The sequence below is a fragment of the Accipiter gentilis genome, chromosome 6 (genome assembly GCF_929443795.1).
Source record: "Accipiter gentilis chromosome 6, bAccGen1.1, whole genome shotgun sequence".
NCBI classification, from domain to species: Eukaryota; Metazoa; Chordata; class Aves; order Accipitriformes; family Accipitridae; genus Astur; species Astur gentilis.
Window position 1 is genome coordinate 3,964,365 of NC_064885.1, and position 21,529 is coordinate 3,985,893.

At 41.6% G+C, this 21,529-nt stretch overlaps 2 protein-coding genes across 5 annotated transcripts in view; one reads left to right on the forward strand and one right to left on the reverse strand.

The window, feature by feature from the left end:
- The window catches only part of VMP1 (vacuole membrane protein 1), a 70,946-nt gene extending 51,293 nt beyond the window's left edge, over nt 1-19,653 (reverse strand). The window contains exons 1-7 of one of the 3 annotated variants that reach the window (XM_049804056.1): nt 19,558-19,599; nt 16,550-16,662; nt 15,198-15,326; nt 10,785-10,886; nt 7,865-8,000; nt 5,459-5,549; nt 3,155-3,265 (exon numbers count right to left, since the gene is read on the reverse strand). In XM_049804056.1, coding sequence (XP_049660013.1) covers nt 3,155-3,265; nt 5,459-5,549; nt 7,865-8,000; nt 10,785-10,860 — 414 coding nt within the window. In that variant the 5' untranslated portion in view covers nt 10,861-10,886; nt 15,198-15,326; nt 16,550-16,662; nt 19,558-19,599. Of the gene's footprint in view, nt 1-3,154; nt 3,266-5,458; nt 5,550-7,864; nt 8,001-10,784; nt 10,887-15,197; nt 15,327-16,549; nt 16,663-19,557 lie in introns of all 3 variants that reach the window. The other 2 variants (XM_049804055.1, XM_049804057.1) reach the window with 2 other exon arrangements.
- A 16-nt stretch (nt 19,654-19,669) lies between these two features.
- On the forward strand, nt 19,670-21,045 carry PTRH2 (peptidyl-tRNA hydrolase 2). 2 transcript variants are annotated; one of them, XM_049804060.1, is made up of 2 exons: nt 19,670-19,759; nt 20,373-21,045. In XM_049804060.1, the coding sequence occupies exon 2, from the start codon at nt 20,392-20,394 to the stop codon at nt 20,902-20,904; it is 513 nt and encodes a 170-aa protein (XP_049660017.1). In that variant the 5' UTR covers nt 19,670-19,759; nt 20,373-20,391; the 3' UTR covers nt 20,905-21,045. The 2 variants fall into 2 exon arrangements, with proteins under 2 accessions (XP_049660017.1, XP_049660018.1); XM_049804061.1 differs by having other exon boundaries at nt 19,681-19,759; nt 20,310-21,045.
- Nucleotides 21,046-21,529: the final 484 nt, after the last annotated feature.

Genomic DNA, 21,529 nt, shown 5'->3' on the forward strand with positions numbered 1-21,529 from the left:
GTAATTGCATTCCCAACAATCTCACTGTACACACAGATTTAAAATGAGCAATTAATTATAAGCAATTTTAAAACACTTACTGAGTCTATTCTCTATTGCCAGCAAACCCAGGCACTAAAGCAGAAGAGGATTCGCTGCTTTGTAACTTTCATTTCTTTGAATCAATAGAAGAGTAAGTTTTGTCATAATGAAGAAGTGTAATTAAAGTATAGGGAACATGAAAACTAGATATACAGTAATGTAAAAGTTAATATAGCGAGTTCCCCACTTAACCTATCGTATTTCTACTTTTAGAGGCAACTACTGCACAACTAACAAAGCAAATTAGTTTAAAACTCCTCCTTTTGAAAGCTGGAGCTCCTAACTGCATTGTTTCCAGATGGGTTAAATCCAGAATAGTATTCTGAAACAATTTACCCTTAAAAGTTGTACCAACAGCCTCAAGTTAGTACTCCGTGTTCCCTTTCACACAAGGTGTAGGCTCAATCTGAGGAGATATTAAGGAGTGTACTACTACATTGATAGCATGTTATGTACAGATATTGCTGATATAGCTGTACTGACAAGAATATTAACAGTTCAGGTACTTAAGATGGCAACACACTGTTAGAGCAATAAACTTCCGTTTTTACACTCCCAGTGCCATCTAGTGGCTACAGAGCCACACACATTCCACCAAATTATGAACCATTCAGTGTTCAGACAAGCCTTCAGTGCCCAGAAAGTGCAATTGTCCTAAATTTACAGTCCAGGCTAACCACTAAAGCTTGCACAGGAGAAAAGAGAAAAATTAATACTTGCTTCTGCTTCTTCCTACACTCATTGCCTTTATGGAATTCCCTCAATGTAATAGAAAAATGCTTATCTGCCTTACATATTTAAAGCAAACAAGTATTTCTCCTGTATTGTTACACATTAGATGTTGCTGGTATAGTTTTATTACATTTTATTCTATAACCACCTTCTGATTATTCAGTGAAATATATTTTGTCTGGTTTTTTCCCCTAACAAAGTTATGTGAAACCTTGCCTCTTACATTCCAAATAAATATCTTCGCTAGCAATATTAAACTAAATTGCTTTTCCTAGGTGGTGCACCTCACTATAGTCTTTGCAAAGCTGTTCACCTCTATACATCCACCATAAATTATATTAATAAGCCAACAGAGCAGTTATATTTTGTATATATGGTTCTTTAAAGTCAGCTCAGGTCATGGCCTTAATACATCCACTAGGTTCACATACCCCACAGGAAAACCTAAGTTATATGTTACGAAATTTAATTTGTGTTCTATTAAAAGTAATTTAGAACTCTTTAAACATCTGGATTTTTAAATACAGAGTAAAAGAAAGGTCAATTCATTCCACCTTCTTAGAGGAAAAAAGAAATGGTGCTGTCTTATGAAGACCTCTTTCTGTGACAAAATCATCTTGGAGTGGCCTAGGGTATAAAATGACAGCACTCTTGCTGTCCTGTGTCAGATCAATGTACAGTAAAGAAACACGACCCACTTTCAAATACAGTTTAGAACTGGTGGATAATGTTTCTTATTTACTGGATTTCTGACAGGTGTAAAAATTAAGAATAGGAACTGCACGATAAGCTCTCCAAAGTGCTTCAAAGAGGATGTCTAAATACATGAAATCTTTGGTCAGAAGGAATCTTAAGTTGACTCTCACTGGTTGATAGCCTAATAAAATATTGAAAAAGCACAACAAGATTAAAATCTATCATTTAAACTGTTTCCTGCTTGCTGATTTAAATCATGACCAATGATTTCTGCAGCACACTCGGAACTGCTATACTTTCCCTTCCTCTCTCTGTCCTGCTGAATAGCGGGTGATCCCATCCTGCTGCATTTTTACTCCCACTGTAGGCTGGCAGAGAACCCAAAGTGAGCTCAGTTTGTGAGCCTGACTCCATCTCATGCATCACTCGATGCTGGTTTGCCTCTCCAGCGAGACAGAGCACCTCAGTTCAGGACTGATGATTTTGATGGATTCTGCCTCTGTCCAGCCCGTGCGTCTTACTGTCCCTAAGCTATTAACAGCATGGTCTCTGCAAGTCAGAAAGACCTGTACATTGTCAACTCACTGCTAAGCGCTATCCGGTGTTACATAAAAATGTTTAGACGCTGTGTTCATTGGCTTTACCGCATTTCCATTTCCAATCATTTAGACTGACAGTAATATTTTTGTCTAGAAGGCCGTGCATGCATAAGCTTGTTTCTGTTTAGCAACAGTTTCCTCTCTCTGCACTTTCTGCCTCCACAGTCTTTAGGAGAGAAGCTACACTAAGAGTAAGTCTAAGACTACTGCAAATGCAGCCCATACAGATGCCGTTCGATCTAACAGGCATTGCCCTGCTGTGTGGAAAAGCACGAGTTTCTTGTTTCTTGTAGTGTTTTCTGTGTTATTGTTAATGATTAAAGCAGTTCTGAAAGTAAACATCTGTAATTGTTCCAAATACAAGATGACATTTGTTGCATAAAATGGTTTTAATTATTTTGTGGCCACGAATCCTTTTCTTAAATACAGGACAGTGGTTTCATAAACAAGGAACTAATCCAATGACCAAAAGCAAAACACACCCAAACGTTTCCCTAACTTTCCTAGCTGAGATAAACAACATCATACAAATTTTCAGAACAGACATTATTTTATCTTTGTAGACAAACATTCTTCTCACTATTATTTTCAAAGCAAAATTAATACAGACTGAACTTTAAAAAAGCTGCCTATTTCAGTGGGTTCAGCTAGAAAAATTATCATTTTAAGCTACTAAAAAAAAAGAGCATGCTGAAAATTTTTAAATGGGAACATTTGGGCTGCACACACTAGAAAATGTTTCATTTAAATTAGGAAATTAAAGGATAGACCTTGCAGATGTTGACTCATTGTTTCAAAGTGAGGATTAACAGCAGGCTAATATCTACAGTTCAACAAACATAGCATACAAACTACAAAACAAGGTTATACAGTATAAAACATGAATAGCATTCACTAGTTCCCAGAAGCATAACACCAAGCATTTCTTTTCCTTCAGAAGTACTTAACATTTAGGACTTACAGAATATTCTTTATTCACATATTTTAAAATGTGCAACAATTAAAATACTCGATTCAGAAAGAACATGGTATGGAAATGTCCTTACCAAATAGAGCAGAAAGGTGTGGAGACCTGTTCCTAGTCCAACAGAGGACAGAATGCCTAATCCTACCCAGTAGGCACACCAGAAGAACTTTTTCTCCATATACCGCACATACTGAAAAAGAAAAGTCACAAAAGAGAAAAAAAACAAGAATGGTGATATCTCCCAGGGGAGAAAGTTAAAGCTACAGACTACCACAGATGGTTATCTGGATTACAACAACTGAAATAGAATCCTAGATACTTCTATTTGCAATTTATTACAATTACAGCACAAACATGTACAGAAAATAGCGCACTTTCAAAAGAAAAGCCAACCCGCCTTAGAATCAGCAAGTTTCCAAGGAGATAGATGAAAAATTCAGGTTCAGTAGTAGGGAGTTGAAATCCAGAACTGGCATACTAGGTGTGAGCAGTGAGCAGCAAGCCCCAGACAGTGTCTACTGGAGCCCAAGCAGCGAGCAGACAGCTCAGGGAATTGCCTGAACAGATTAAATAAAGGAGTAGAATTAGCTGCACTCTCCGTTAGTCTGTTGAATGTTTTATCTTGGACCAGTGAGTAACAAGGTTTGTTACTTTTAAGAAAAGACTAAAATGCTGGTTGTGTGTTACACACATAAATGAGGGGATATGGGAAAGTCCGGACATAAGAAGTCCAGTTGGGTACTCTGGAGAAACAGGAAGCAATATCTGCCTCTCACTGCCATGAAAGCAATACTAAGAGGATGAGCCAGGCCATCAACTTGTCTGTACCACAGCCCCAAGAAGAGGTGCCATTTTATACCACCCATGGACCAACAGCACCAAGATGTTTACCAGGCTTCACTCTGCCAGGGTGTAAAAACGTCCTGAAAATGCCAAGTGAAAACCGCAAGTATGCTTTGCTATTTTGAGTATGCTTTTGAAAAAAAGTGGCTCATATTCACGTATATGTAGACGGTACACAGAGATAGGTAGAGGCAATGCCAGGATAGGGACTTTAGGGAAGGAGCCCTGGAGGAAGAGGGATGGACAGATACCTGCTGGCACACACAGCTGAGACCACCTGTAAGAGGAGTTCCAAGCACTGGCTGACCGCTGCAGGTCACACTCACCTCGCCAGTCCCAGAGGCACAGGTTTGTTCCCAGCAGGCTCAAGGAAACCTTGAGCAGGATCACTCTGCCAAGCCTTGGCAGAGTGGAGGCCCAGCAGCCTGCTCAGAGGGGCCATGCGCCTCAACATCAGTTTGCAAGAGCCATCTAGTAGCAAATGTTGAGTGCATCAAGCTCTGGCCTCCATGCTGACAAGGCTACCAACCAGGGCAGTTTTTAACGAAGCAGGTATTTGTCCATCAGGAACGGGCCGCCAATTTACCATCTACCAACTTGATCTGCATGTAAGTTCTTAGGTCTCAGCCGTGGGATTGAGCAAGCAAGAATGCAATGAGCTGAAGCAACTAATTTCACTGCATTTCAAGACCCGTCCTAGGAAGCCAGGACTCCTTTTCCAGATCTGCATGTCCCTCAGGCAGCCAGTGACACAGCATAGCAGTAGGGGTGTAAGCAAGTTCTCTGAAACTGGGAACCTGCTGATTTCAGAGTCAGAGCGCTAAGATGATTCAGTTGCCCAAGGAAATGCTCTGCAGGCTTTAAAAGGGCTGTCTGCCCTTAGGGAAAATCTGAAACTCAAAGAGAAATGGGGAGGGGAAAGGTGTAGACAACACCATCACCTTATGCTTAAGCAACTGCTTGCACTTCAAGTGATGCAAAAGCATAAGTCTTCACGTACCCAAAGCACAAAAAAGTTTTTGAACAACCATTTGAAAACAATTGGGGTCTGAGAAGCATCGCAGAAACAGATCTGAGCATGAAACCATTTTATGCCTAGATACATGCTATCCTAGCTGTTCAGGAGACCCTTCCATAGAAACAGAAGAAACATTCCTTGGGAACCACAAAGTTCTATCGTGACTCAGTTTAACATTATATCTCAAGAGCTCACAGCACTCTTGAAAGCTTGTTAACAGCAGATGTGAAGGAGTGCTGCAGCGTTGGAGGTATGCTTATTCAGGAACAGATGGGAAGTGGTACACCTACAGATACAACAGAATAGATCAAATGATACAGCTGATCATTCCCCATCTCTAAAACGTAACTCATCCACACACAGAGAGCAGTCATGACATGAATGAACAAATATCCTTAGCGAGTAGGAGTTCAAAAGATACATTACAATTTCATGAAGACCCCATTCAATCCCAGTACGTCTACCTTAGCGCAGGGAAAGGAACTATTAGTCACTAAAGAAAGTAACTTGAAAACCTCGTACCTGTTGATGTGTTCCTTCAATGTAATACGTAGCTGTAAGCACTGCAAGCGTCAGTAAAAAAGACACCAAGATACTTCGCCGATGCCACAATCTTAAAAGACAAATGGCAATTAGGGTTTTTCATAATTTAGCATGCATTTCAAAGTAACTTAGTTATTCCTGTAGACTCAGTCTGCATGGATGTAGTCAGCAAGGACAACGGCAGCTGAAAAGTTTGCTATTATAAAAGCATAAACCTCCCAATAAAATATCTGGGAAGCCTCCATTCTTTATGAAAAAAATCTCTACTTCACTGTCAAGTGAGATCAAAGCTCAGCCATGCATTATTTTTTTTTTTAAATAAAGAAAAACAAAGTGACTGATTGAAAACAAACAATCTGAAAACAAATATTCAGCTTCTGCAGCCAAGACAGTCTCAAACACAGGACCATTAACAACATCCATGGTTAAGGAAAGTGCAAAGCAGGCACTGCACTGGCCCTGGGCAAGGGACAAGCTGTGGGTGGAATACAGAAGGGCTAATTTCAAACTGTGTGCTGGTGGGTAGAACCACAGTGACAGTAAGAGGAACAAATCCTTACGCTATTTTGGTTCCCCTGATCTATTGAAATTAGTATCTCTTGTAACAGCTCAAAGTTTAATAAAGACATTTTAGCTAATTATGAAGCGTTAGGAAGCTACTACAGTAAGGGGAAAAAAGTGTTTTCCTGTGTAACCCGATACCAAATTACTTCTGGGTCTGTTTAGTTTTACACACACACTCTGCTTGATGTGTATGTGGCCACATACAGTGGATGAGCAAATACATTTATTATTTTCCGGGAAACACTATTATACTGTCACTTAATGCTATAAAAAAGCAAGTGCTAGCATCACGTAAAAATCTCAGACATGAAATAGCAAACTATGAATGTAACTTATCTATTTAGACAGACAGAAAAAGAAATGAGATGTGCAATACACAAATGTTTCATATTAAACAAGCTGAAAAAAAGTCAGTCTAACTTCCCTTTAATTTTAAAATAATTTGTGCTGCTTATGTTAGTATGACAATTGCATTTTCAAGTGACTGTCATCATTTAAATCACAATTTACTCAAGTGGAACACAGGAGATCATTAAGAGTCAATCTGAGGTCTCAAGTTAATAGCTTATAATAGTCAGTGTTATTTTCTGTAAAGATATTGTCATGCTAGTGCTAGACAACATAAACGTGCTGCATGACAGAGGATGCGAGTGCTATCTGTAACAGAATTTGATGTCTGGGAAGCCAGGTAATAGCTTAAAATAAGACCTCCAATATTATTTCTACTGGGTTTAAATGCTTGGAGGTTGTCAGAAATGGCTAATGTAAGACCCGATAAAACAGTTCTCAAAGAAACAACTCCTAATGATAGCTAAAAGAATGCACATAGTAAAATAAGCAGGTTTGGGGGTTAGATTGGGGGGGGAGGGTGTAAAAGGGGATTAAGACTACACTACATAAACCTGGTATTCTTCATACAAATCATTTCAGAAGATCAAAACAGAAAACAGAAGTTTCTCTCAGTGGATCTTAAGTGTCAGCACCTCGAACCTAGCCCAGAAGGGTCAATCGACACAGCCCATTATCACCAATCTCTGCTCACTCTGCAAAGGAGCAGTCCAACAATCAGAATCACCCAAGGTGATATTAGATCCTGTCTTCTGACTGGGAAAATGATTATAAACTTGATCCCAAACACAAGAGATTCCAGTTACCAACACAAGCACTAGCGTGGCTGCTACTCTCGGCTTCTTCCATTGCCAATTTTACTCATTTGCCTGTTAGCACTCTTAAAACCCTCTCAAGCCTAGTGCGTTAAGAAATAGCTATGCATTTCAGCATTAGTAGGGGATGTTAGGACTGCTACTTGTAAATTTTCTAACCGGAATAAAAGTCCATTTTATCCAGTGTGTAAATAATGCTTAGGGAAAGTGCTTTAATAAATCCTTTCCTGCTGTGAAAGGGACTACATAGCTTAGAAGCAAAGTCCTCTTTGCAGCATCATAAATATCACTGCAAGTTCCACATAATCCTGAACCTTGCCCTAGCTGAGCTATTTGAAGATCATTCAGCGATACTAACACATACATTAATAGATCAGTACTTAACACTGCAGTCATAAGTACAGTATCTCTTGCCTTAAGGATCCCTAAACACTGTCCCACTCCTTCAAATTGGAATATTCAACTCTTCAGAAAGGAAGTGTGCAATTTTCTTCCACTGACAAAATATAAAAAAAATATAAAAAAATAAATATGTTTTCTGGAAGAAGAATTTTGAAGTTGTGAATCATTAGGGAAAGCGAGATGTCAGAATGACCTACTGAATCAGAGCATGGGTTTCCCCAGAACGCTTAGTAGAAGTTAAAGAAATGATCTTTACTTTATGGTCCATTCCTTCAAGTTTATTAGAGTTTCCAGGAAAAAATACTGCAAGGTAACAAGCGGTTGTCTCCACAGTAAAATATTCAACCTCTCTTCTCGGTCCCTTCGCTTCCGTTCACTCAACAAAGAGGAATCTGCAAATGAAAAGCAACAGAAGTGTAAAAGTACGGGGTGACAGTTCAGATTCTATCCTACCCAAAAAGACACCGACTTTTTTTTTCTTCCCCCCCCCCCCCCCCCCCGCTTTGTTAGGAAGTTAATGTGAGCTCCCAGTCATCTTTTCTACTCATCACATCAGAAATCAGGTGACCTCCAGCCAAAGAAATAAGGTGGATTTTTTCCTCCGTGTAGCTGGCAACCATTCAAGAATGTAATTGGCCCAGGGTGCAAAAAAGTCTGGCATATCTATTAGCTTTTATGCAAGGTACTGCCCTACTAGTTACAAATCAGCTATTACATTAGGTCAAACGCGACTCTATCACCCGCTACAGAGACCACATTTCACTTTGAACTTCTGAATTTGGTTCTCTTCCAAAGCTATTCTCAGACTTCTCCAATCGAACTAGATTGAATTACATGTGCTCTTTATACACTTCAGTCACCGTGTAACTGGATAATAGCATCTATCCGCCCAGTCGGGATCCTCAGGCTATGGCAAGCCTTGCCACGCTGTTCAGCTTCTCCAAAATGAGCCCAGCAGCCAGGAAGTGCTCCCATGAAAGGGACCTGCTTTTATACCACAGTCCTTTGCTGGACTGACACTACACATTCGGTTGCTTTTAATTGCAGTGATTTGGTTATCATGCAGTGCTCAACACTCCTGTAAGAGCAGTCACTGTACACTACTATACAAGTATAGAAGAAAGGGTCTTCTAATAAATGTGTTATTTTGCGCTTACAGTACACTCAAGATTAATAAAAATCCTAGCTCTTTTTTGGATGAGAATGGCTTGTTCAAAGGTCGTCAAGCTACTGAACAGTAATAATTTTTAAACTTTTAAAGAAAATGAATTCTGAAATAAGAGAAAAAAAATAACACAAAACAATGCAAAAAATACACAAAAATAATTCTTGTATCCAAACTGACACCAAACTTGTTTAAACATCACTTACTACACAAAGTCAAAATGTATGTATTCTGATTTGCATACATTTAAAGCATTGCGATATTCATAAATTTTAAATTTGTAAAAAGCTGTTGCATTTAAAATACTAATCTAATCTGAATCCCCAGCATACTGTGACCGAAGATGTATTATTTCGGTCTTATTCCAGCAATTGAAACATGTTGCCTTATCAGATGCTAATATTTACATAGAAATTGCATACCTCGTTAGCCACATAGCCCCTTTAATTTTGTATTCTTTAGCTAAAAGAATCTTAGCTTTAGCTAAAGCATCAGTTGCTTTAGATGGACCAAGAAAAATCCTACAATGGCAAATACTGGATAACATCCGCATTGCCTTAGAGTTACAGAATGATTTAAGCCTTTAAGTAAAAGGCTTTGATTTGTTCCATACATACACATATACCAGTTCCTCTTTAAATTTTGCCACATCCATTGCTTCATGAATTTCTATTCCCTAAATGCTTCAACCTTGTTTTTTATGACCTTGTTTTTAGTAAAGGTCATAAAAGACACTGGTGTAAAGCTGCATACAACTTGAGAAATCACTTGGTTACAAAACTTAATTAAATATGTAACTGGCACATTCAAGGCTGACAGGAAGCAAACTAAGATGATTATCATTTCTATGCTATATTACACAGCACAGATAATTCAGTGACACAAGACTCTTCATGAAATGTTTTCAGGTTATTTTTCGTGAGTCCTAAACATTAACCCAAGCCTACTTCAGACATACTAGTAGGAAAAACAGAGGCAAGGCAGGAGATGAAGCAGTTAATGGTTTTGTTAGTAATTTGTCATTGAAACCGATAAATTGTTGGAGCAAGTCCAGAGGAGGGCCATGAAGATGATCAGGGGGCTGGAGTATCTGTCCTATGAAGACAAGCTGAGAGAGTTGGGGTTGTTCAGCCTGGAGAAGGCTCCAGGGAGACTTTACAGCGGCCTTCTAGTACCTAAAGGGGACCTACCAGAAAGCTGGAGAGGGACTTTTTACAGGGACATGCAGCGATAGGACAGGGGTAATGGCTTTAAACTGACAGAGGGTAGATTTAGATCAGATGTAAGGAAGAAGTTCTTTGCGGTGAGGGTGGTGAGGCACTGGAACAGGTTGCCCAGAAAGGTTGTGGATGCCCCATCCCTGGAAGTGTTCAAGGCCAGGTTGGACGGGGCTTTGAGCAACCTGGTCTAGGGGAAGGTGTCCCTGCACATGGCAGGGGCGTGGAACAAGATGATCTTTAAGATGCCTTCCAACCTAAACCATTCTACAATGCTAAATTACAGTGAAGCTAAATGTCAACAGAAAAGCTAGAAACCGGGAGACTAGTAACTGGATTTCTCCCCATGTAAAACAGATTTTTATTACCAAGTACTAAAACTTTTCAGTGCCAAAGGGTGGGGCTGTATAGCCTGACTTCTACAGCCACATATTTGCCAACATAGTTTATTTTTTTAGCTCAGCCCTGTTGCAGTCCCTGTTGGTACCCAAGTCAGATTTACAGGGCTCACATACTTATGAACTACAGAGTAAGAACTTTGGAAGGAGAAAAGAATATAAGAGAAAACTGAATGGAAATATAGGACATAAAACTATTCTGTGGCTTTACAATACATAAATCCTCTAGACTTCTGATTTAGAAATGACTGAAGTTTCCAAGATGGATTCATGCATTGAGGCTTTTTGCATTATCCAAGCATAAAGTGCACCAACATAAATACCTTTTGATTATTGTGCTGGCCATTTTACACACCAAGCTGACCAGCTGAGAACATTAAGTCATTTTCCACCTACCTGTAAAGTTTCCGTTGTGCTGTTCTTTGATCATTCCTATGCGTCTCTGATCACAATCTGTTCCATTCTCTGCCATTTCATAGATCAATCACGTATGGGGATCTAATAACAGAACAAAACCAAAAAGCATAATGTCTCCATTTCTGGTTACAAAGACACCATTTCCTCCATAGTCAAAGTATACAAGCAAATATCCAGCAGTTCTCCAAATCCAAATCACAGTTATCCTGCATTACACTATGAAAAAGGAGAGAGTGATTCAATTCCCACAATGACAAAGACTAAAACATTTCCACCTACATAAATCTAAATTTTTCACTTAAATGACAAAACTCCCTCACTTCTAACAACGAACAAAAGCTTGTTAACCAATCCCTTCTACTAATCAGCCCACTGTTTGGGCTCCAGAAGCAGCAGAGCTTCATACAAACCTCAGTTCAATCCTGAGAGAGACATGCTTAAGATTTGATTCTCATATTAGAAAGCATCTATTCTGGCACTAAGCTTCTAGGTAGTTAGTATGCCAAGTAGACCTCAAAAATGTCACAGCCTAAAAAAATAGCCCTCAATATGGTAATGAAGAAACAGAACTGCATCTCACGTTCTGCACGGTCTAATATCTCTAAACCAGAAAAGATAAACTCTTCAATGGACAAGAGCTCTCTGATGGAAAGCTTTTTTGAAAAGTGTACATTCTGTCTGCTAGTTTAGCCTCTCTCTAGTGAGATCAGCCTTAAAAAGCCCAAAAGAACAGCTATGGTTTTCCTTATCCAGGAGAGTAAATAGTGCAATAATTGGAAGCCAGCATAAACCAGAATGTTGCAAGAGCTGCTTTTTTTATTTTCCCCTTAAAAAAAAAAAAACAAACACCACCAAACCTGAACAGCTGACAATTCTTATGCAATCAAACACAAAGAAAGTAGCCAGACTCCTTGCTTTAAAAATCCTCTCTTGAATCTTAAAACAGTTTCTGGAATTTTATTTTGGCAAAGAGAGTCCCACAAAGCTAGAGCATCATCTTTGCATTGCATTTCTCCCTGTAAGCAAACATGATTTACAGTTTTTGATACACTGCTTTTTGTTGGAAAGAAAAGTAGAGCAATGTTAAAATGACAGGTTATATAAAACTGTCTAGTGGAGGAAATTAAAGTTTTACAGAAAAAAAACCCTTCCCCTTTGATTTATGTTAGGCTTAAGAACCAAGCAGCAACTCAGGTTTGGTAAACAAGAGTGAGATTGCCCCTTTGATTCAGACTGCAATAATTTCGTCAATTTTTAAAATAAAATGTTAAGAGATTTCAGATACTGCATTTGTTTAATATTTCCAGGGTTTCACAAGTCAGTTTTAGACAGGTGGTCTTCCAAACAGGTACAAGCCCCGTGCGTTACTTGTAACAGAGATAAAATCGCTAGCTAGAATGTGATTATTAAAAGTGTTTTACTTAAAGCCCAATAGTCAAAAGCATCAAGGTCTCTGGAAGGAGTCTTTCCTCCAACACCTCCTTCCTGAAATGAAACGCACAGAAATAGAAATCTGTCTAGTTAAACAAGCTAGCAGAAACTAATCTCTTGCATGTTACAGTTTTTATTCCTTGAAATTTGGGCCCCAGAACACCCAAACCACCAAGAAAATTAATAAAACACCTTTGCAAAAGTTTGCTTCTGAAAAATGCTGAAGGGCTCCATAGTCAGCCAAGGGCAGAGGACTGACCTGCTGCAGTAAGAGCTCTACAGCATCATTCTGCAGTCGCTTGCAGTCGAAGGTTTGCTCTGAACTGTTGGTCAACCACCAGAGAAATGTGAACCTCTTTCTCTCCTCAGATCAGTTTTATGGCAGCCTGACACTCTGGAAGTCAGTGGCGTTACACCAGGACTTAGTTGAGGGTAACTGGCCAGTTGCTACGGTGATACAAGGATCAAATGTTCAGCATCTCCTAATTTCATTAGGACAGTAAGTCCCTGTAGATGGTAGAGTGTTTTGTTTCTACTCACTGCACTTACATGCACTTATTTTTTATACATATAAATATGTATTTATACCCATACACAATATAAGCTTATATACACACATACCTATGTACATCAATTACACATATTACACACACACACTTACACACACAAAGCTCAAAGTGCAGAGGGGAACATTGAAATTGGGTAGTTAGAAAGCCTGACGTTCACAGAAAGTGCTTAGGAGGCAAAAGCTATCAGAGCTGTTCTGTACACAGCCATGCTAAAAACAACATTCTGGTTTAGGGAACTTCAGTCACATTTTGTTTGTTAAATATAACAAACATTTAAAAAAAAAAAAACAAGAAAAAAAAAACTTCAGCCACATGTTCCTCATTTTGAAATCCATCTTTTTTCCTTGTGCAAATCTAGCCTTCAAAATTGAAGTCTCAATTGGTTTGGACTCTGCTCTCAGCTTAATTACATTTCAAGAAAGTTAATTTACTGTAATACAAACTGCTCTGCATGTTTGATGCTAAAATCTAGGCTGTGCACAACACTCCCTCATCATGAACTGAATTCCACTGCAATCCATTAAACATCTTACTGGCACATAAAAATCACCAGTCTAGGGATCTCAGGTGCATTGTTACATACACATTACAGCTTTCACAAGCTCAACTAACAGAGCCAGTTTTACCCTGCCTGCTTGGAAAGGCACTAATCTGGGATTAGCTTTGCATAACGCTACCTCAAGCACACAAGTCAACATTTACAGCAAAGCAGATAAATAATCCCCTTGAACACTTCAGTAGGGCAAATACTTGTTAAGAAGGTCTTAAAGTTCAACAATTCTGCAGAAAAGCTCTAAAAACTTGTATTTAAGAATACAGTTGACTAGGAGATTTAATACCTATTACACGGCAAGTCCAAAGGGGATGCAATTCAAAAACCAAAACCTTACTGGTTTCAGAAAAAACTTCTTGGTTTACCAAAGTCTAATTATATTTAAAGCATCTTAGCATAAGGAACTGGAGGATGTGCATCCAGAAGGCTCAGCTCCCTGATCGGTTGCTCTGTTTGATGCCTGCTAGAGTCAGTAGTCCTGCACTAATGTCTCCCCATGGAGATTAATTGGCGTGGGAGTCTGACCCAAACTGGAGTTATCCTTCATTAAGTGAGTCCACATCCTCAAGTCTACACCAAATCCATGAGAGTTCACCACAGGAAATTAAATTCCATCTGCTAAACAGAACTTCACTTCTTACGAATGCTGAGAGTCCATATCTAAAAATAAATTTGCCTAATACATTGAGTAGTTACCAGAAAACATAAAAATAAACTATTTAAAAGAGTGAGAAAAACAACTTTGAACAGTTTTTGTATCAGAGTCGCTTAGATCATTTGTCAGAGCTCTGCTCATACAAGAACTTCTTTGTAGGGCTGAACAAATAGCCCACAATACACTATTCAGCTTTAGTGCAATCCATAACATTAAGTATAAAAAGACAATTATCGCTAGTCAAAATCGTAAATTGGTCAACAAAAAGGGCTTATGGTAACTGTGACTGGCACTTCACAGCATAAGTGAGACAAAGCAAAACAAGCTATTAGAGAATGAGAACATAACAAAATTAGGCTCTGCAATCTCTGCACTCCGTAATCGGAGAAAAGGACCAAAGTCTCTTCTTTCTGAAGCTCTGGGGAGGCTGCTAAAGCACCCAAGTGTTGGGAGCACTTACGTAAAAGGAAACAGTTTAAGACAAGGCAGTTGGGTGCTTGCAATCTTACTTGGAGGAGCAGAATGTGGACTCATGTTCTGTACTAAGGATTTTTTGAGGACTCCTTGCTGATGTGCTCGAACAACAGGGAAGCTGTTAAACTATTTTAATGATCTCACTGCTTTCCCAGACATTGTTTGAATCACTAATTCCTACCACTTCTTACTTGGAGACTCTGGAACCCTGACTCTCATATCCATCAGAGTTACTTGTCACACACCTGCTAGAACCAGATTTATAGTTTAGACCGTTTTGCTGATGTTTTCTCCCAGCCACCTTAGCAACACACCATTTTCAGTCTTTTGTAATTTCTTGCATTTCAAGCCAAATGCTCCAATCCTGCCGGTATCCTGCTGCTTTTTTCTCCTCAACTTTTCTGATAACCATTCCTTCTTCTTTATCTACATCACTGTTCTTCAATTACAATAAAGATTAAAAAAACAGATTTTCACAGGTGGGTAAGTAATTGTACTAAACTAGACAGCGTTACACATCTGTAATACGGTTTTGTTTCAGTCATCAAATGCTCTACACATAGGCAACAATTTACACAGGGAGTAAGTTAACAGTTTCTTGGCAAAGTAACAGTTTGGAGAGCACTTTCCCTCTTAAGTCAAAGACTGGCTGGCACATGAACACATTTAGGTAAAGGATGAGATCAGTCTTGCAGTGAAACATTACATACCCTTTCAGCTCCGTACAACTATGTCACTCTTCACTACTTCTGTGTTTGAAGCCAGTGGAACAGACAACTACGTCCTCAGCTCTGTAGACATTCAAGACCAAAGCGACTGCTCTTCCAAACCTTCTGTCCCTACAGAGTAAGATAATAATGTTCATCATGTGATCCAAAACTGACACAGTCCCTAACTTGAAGGTTAATAACTTTCCTAAAGGCGACAGAAAACAGAAAAAGTAACTGCTTGATTTTTTCCAGTCCTTCAACACTCAGGGGAAGCATTCAATTAAAATAAATTAGGACACATCTGAAAGATGTTCAAAATCTCCATAGATTTAGCTATAATGGGTTACTTTGATATGAGTGCATTTATTCCCATACTAAAAATGTTTTTCTCACTAAAATAGTTTAATCCCTCAAAGGAAAAGTAATTCAGTTAAAGACCACAGGTTTCAATTTTGTGGGTTATGCCTCTGTACACCAGACCTATTTTCCAATTCCTAGCTAAATACCATTTCAAAAAAGTCATCTTACAATTTCGCATTAAAATTTCCATTTTTCCAAAAGGACTTTGGGATCTCTTCTAGGAAAGAATGATTTAATATTGTTGAAACACGAGTTTCAGGGATGCCACACATTTTCTTTTGAGGTTACTAGAAGTCCTGTCCCTGCCATTAAGGCCACATATATTAAACTGTTCTCTTTGGTGGATTTTCTCAGGTGAAACACGAATACTGATGGTTGTCTGCGTAGATCCAGGAGTAGAATCAGCTGCTATAATAATACAGTAGGGTCATTACACAATATACAGACCAAAAGGCACGGAAGATGGTAGGAAAGAAAAAAATCCACATTGTTCAGGTCTTTGCAGTGATCTCTTGCTGGAACTTCCAAAAAAAAAAAAAATTAAATAAAAGAAAGGAAATTGAAATAACTGTGAATGTGAACATCATTAGTGTAGCATCTCAAGCTACGATGCAGATTGCAGATCACAGATCAGTTCTGAGCTCCTTAGGCTGGCAGGAGGCAGCAAGCCTGTGGTGCAGATCACAGCTTACAGAATGAGACTGCTCCTCTGCTGACTGGGACAATGCTCAACCAGCTGCTGAGAAAACCACTTCAAGGTTATCAGAGAGGGTGAAAAATGCTGCTGAGAGCGTGACCTGAGGAGATCACAGGAGACCTCCTTAGTGTTACTGCTGTGCTGCAGTTACCTTCAGTTGCCCAAGCACCCAGCTCACCTATATCCGGATTTTGAATGAGACAGCATTATAATAGACCGTACTTCATGTCCTCTCTCAAACAGGGATTCAGTGACAAGTACTACCACAGCACTGATCAGTGCCACAATAACATACCTCTGGGGGAGGGCACGTCACGTATGCCCAAGCAGCCCTTTCACCAAAACTGCTGACTTGGAAAGACTGATACGAGCAGAGAGAAAGGCTTTGGAGCGAGGGGTCACACAGCACTGGAAAAAAGACCATAACTTAATATCCAGGTGACTAAACACACACAGTATCTTTCACATCCTCAGTTCCAGGGGGCTATCCAGAAATCCATGCACATACTATCCGCCAAGATGTTTGTCTGACAGCCCTCAGACTGCATTCTGCGTTCAGAAGGTGGCAGTCAAGCTCTCCGCCGTCAGCCTCCCTATGCTACCAAAAGGCACAGAGGAAAGAAAGGTCACAGGAATTGTCACGAGATGTTAACATATCCTGCACAAAAGAGGCTTGCTAAAATTTGACTAGGAAAGAACGAAGAGTTAGAAAAATACAAGTATAAATGCAGCCTTAAGAATTGTCACCTCTGACTCTTCCAGCAGCTGGTGGAAAGCGCAGATTTGGTAGGAACTTTGCCTTTATACTATCTTGTAAGTGCTGGGAGATTATTTCCCCACAAGAAGATGCCTGAACCTGCCCAGCCGTTACATCCAGAGCGCTCCTTCTGTAAGAGGAAGCACGGCACAGATGAAAGGGAAAGAACAGAAGTGCCTAACAAACCTCACAGAAAACAGTAGCTGAAACATGTTCCCGAGACAACAACTTCTGCTTTTCATAGACCTTAACAGTCTCCAGCTGGAACCAATTCAGATTACACTACGGCTGCCTTGGCCTTTCAATGAGAATACACTTCTCATACAAGGTGAACCAGAGGTAATTCTGAGCTTTGTAAGAGAGCAGAATATTCTTTCAACAAGTCTGAGAGACACTGAGCAGCCGCCTGCCTTACTAATAACGTCTTCCTGTCTCCTGGGTGCACCTCGTCAGTGCAGCACCAAAACCTGCAAGGTGCTGCCCCATGACTAGAGTTGCAACCTGCTATAGGAATACAAAAAGCTTACTGTTGCAACAGCTTCAAGGCCGTGCCCTTTGTTCTCATGGAATAGCAAAGTCCATCCAGCTCACACTTCTCCACAAGTAACACGAGTTAAAGTTCTAACCTGCAGATAATAGTATGTTTCCCATCACCACTATACCAGAAAAACTGGCCTACTCGTACTATACATCAGGAGTAATAGTTTTTTGTTTTAAAACCAAAGCTTGCGAAGAAATAAGAGGAGAGCTCAAAACATGCACTAATTACACAGAACGTTCTAAGGAGAGGTATTCACAAGATGCAGTCACAGCAAGAGTTATGACACTCAGAAGATATTCAGAGACAACCACAGGAAAAAAAGCTTTAAGGTGGAAATAGTGCGGATGTTCCAGCTAAGACGCTTGCTCCCAGTATACTCGCCTTCCTCATTGCTACTACCCACTTAAAAGCTACTAAGTCTCCTTCCATCCTTTCCCACAGAAATTACAAGTACCATTGATTTCAGCTGTTACGTAGGACAAGCAGCTTAGCTCAAATTAATAAGTAGCACTCACCTCCCATTGCACAATTGGGAACATGTTTTTTCAAACCTTCCTCTGAAAATATGGGATAAAGCCATCACACTACAACTGTCACTTAAGACCAATAACGAATAAAGAAAAGTCCAGCCCTTGCTGCAGAAATAATGGATTGAAAGAAAGAGGACTGACATAATGAAGCCCATTTCAATAGGCAAATTAATGCATTAAGACGACCTTATATATGCTATCATAAGGTAAGATGGTATAAAGCATGAGAACCCCCAACCGACTTATCTGGCAGGAACTGGGGTGCAACAACCTTAGAAAAGCAGAAGTCCTAACAGTAAAACAGCACCAAAAGCCACTGCTCAAACAAAATTCATATGCTCCGAGCCATAACAGAGTAACACGGCACTCTCTCCACCTCCGAGTGCTCAACTCGTATTATTAACATTAACTAAACCAGGATACCCACTTGTTGGGAAGCACATAGCAGAGAAAACAAGGACAGGAGAGAACCCTGAAGAAATGTCATATGTGCAGTTCAAAGTGAATAACCTGGATTCATGGCACTTTAGAGATAAACAGCCACTATCAAACTTATTACCCCCTTCCCTCAGGTCACCTAAATGACTTGCCAAACATCTAAGAGGCAAAACTGGAATGAAACAGGAATCTTACTGCTTTATTCTCATCTGTAATCACTAGATGACGTTGGCCAGAGAACTAAAAAGCAGACAAACGCATCTAGGCGCTTAACTTCAGTCAACAGAAATGAGACATGAAGAGTCTTTGTGGATTTGGGCCTAACCACCCAAGCCCGTAAGACAAACCACAGGCCGACTACTGTGGAGGACAAGGATGCAGTCAGCGACCCAGCTAGGAAAGCGCGATACGCTTCGACCGGAGAAGCGGACCAAAGACCACCGGTATCCGGCTCTTGGCAGCTGGGAGGACGAATTTCTCACTGTGTCATCAGGCACCATCCCTCGGGCCAAATCCCACATTTTCCGTGTTTTTTATTTGTCCGGCGGGACATCAAGCATCCCGAGCGGAGCAGGTCTCCGGTGGGCCGGGGGATGAATTAGCAGCAGCACAGCTTCTTCCTTCCCTCCCCCAACCCCCCCACCCCGCTCCCCTTCACCCCTGAAACCTTCGCACCGCCCCTCCCCCCCCCCCCCCTTCCACAACCCCGCGTGGGCCGGACCTGGGTCACGGTGCCCCGGGGTGGGGGTGGGGGGTCACCGATCCTTCTCCCCTCCCCCCTCCCCGGTCCGGCCGCGCACTGTCACCATAGAAACGGACACGGGACGGCGGGGGGGTTGGGGGAAGAAAGGGTGGCGCGCGACCCCGGGCGGCCGTGAGGGGAGCGGTCCCGAGGGTCGGTGCTGAGGTAAAACCGGGCGGGTAGGGCTGAGGGAACGGTGGCGCGGATCCACACCCACCCGGGAAACCCCTGCGGGAGCCGAGCCGAGCCGAACACGAACCCGGACCGAGCCCCGGGCCCGCATCGCCGCACTCACCGCACTCCCGCACCGGTGGCTCCCGCTGTGCCCGGGCCAACCCGGAAGTAAGGGCGGGGGCCGAGCCCACCCTTTTCCCGCCCACCGGGAGGCGTCACTTCCCGCGCGCCTTCCTCCCTCCCGCCAGTCAGTCTCTCTTCCCGCCTCTACGCTGGTGACGTCATCTCCGGGCGACGGCGGCGGCCTGGTGGGCGAGCGGCAGGTAAGCGCTGGGGGGGGAGCCCCTCAGGGCCGCCGGTGTTTCCCTGAGGGTCCGCGGTTGGTTTCGCTCTCGGGTTTGGTTTTTTTTGCCTTCTTTCTTCCGCCAGGTTTTAGATTTACCCGGTGAAGTTGCTGCCGGCGAGGGGGTTGCCGGTACGCGGGGGCCGCGGCCTTCCTCAGAGCTGGAGGCGGCTCCGGGTCCGCCCCTCGCCCCCTGCCGGGAGGCAGCCCTCGAGGGGATTTTGGGTATTGATTTTAAAAAAACCCACGCTTTTACCATTGGCTCTCGCCATTTTTAGGTGTAGCTTGCACATAATTTGCGGTTTTTTGGTTGTTTGGGTTTTTTTTCTTACTGCTTCCCCAGTTGAAGCCCACCGCCGGTAGGTTTTGCACCGTCACCGGTGACGTGATTGCGATTGAAATGCTGTCGCTGGGAAAGGAGGAGACGGTGCGCCGAGGAAGGTGTCTCTGAACATGCTTTCCCAATGCACGAACGTGGAACAGTCCTTTTTGGTTTTTTTAACAAACGCTGTTTGTCTCCAAATAACCAGGTGCACTCACAAGCTGAAAAAATGCTCGAGTAAATCCCGCTTTTCCCCCCTCCCCTTTCACAGTCAGTCTCCAAAATCCGTCATGGATTATCTCTCTAAACCCGGGGTCCTCAGTGTCATCGCCGGAGTTGCATGCGGAGTGTGCCTGGGATGGGGCATTCGCGGGAGACTTCTAAGACATTCCAGAGCTGGAATGACTGCCGACAACCTGGGGAGCAAAGCTGACATCATGGGAGAGTCCGGGGAGTTCAAGATGGTGCTGATTGTCCGCAACGATTTGAAGATGGGAAAGGGTAAAGTAGCAGCACAGTGTTCCCATGCTGCTGTTTCTGCCTACAAGCAAGTTCAGAGAAGAAATCCCGAACTCCTGAAACAGTGGGAATACTGCGGACAACCTAAAGTGGTCCTCAAAGCTCCTGATGAAGAGACTCTGATCCAACTCCTGGCTGATGCTAAACAGCTTGGACTGACTGTGAGCTTAATACAAGATGCCGGTCGTACTCAGATAGCTCCAGGCTCCCAGACTGTCCTTGGTATTGGACCGGGACCAGCTGATGTAGTAGATAGAGTTTCTGGTCACCTAAAACTCTTCTAAACCGAGGACCAAAGAAATCTGAATGCATTGGTGTATGTCAGTAATGAAGGCATAAAACCCAACCAAGTTTGGGGATTTCTCCATATGTTCCCTCAGTATAAATAAAATAACCAGGTTTTGTAAGAGATTCAAATTTGCAAACCATGAGTTACTGTAGCTTCTGTATTTTGTTCTAAAGTGGGAAAGAAAATGCTGGGCTTAGTGGAGGTGAGGAGAGCAGAGCTGGCAGAATGTTACTACCCATAGGAAAGAACCCAGTACATCTAAGGCTTGTGCAATTAATTGAGGATTTTGCACTGTGTCTGGTTTACTGGCTGAACAGAAGCATTAGTAAAGCTTAAGCGCATTTATCCCATGTGTTAAGAATGACAGGTTCCCCCTCTCTGCCTTACAGGGTTTTTTTCTGAAGAGATTCTGAATTAAAGAATGTAAGGATGAGCTGCTGAAGCAGTTTAAAATTGCCCCAACTTCCTGCACAAACACTTTCTAATAGAGTAACTGATGCAATAGCTTGTGTGTGGTGCAAGACTGACCACGTTAAACAGGTTTTGCAGCCCAGACCTTGAGAAGAGCCAGTAAACAATCGTGGGGAGACACTGTAGGCCACACTCCATGCTGGAGGTGT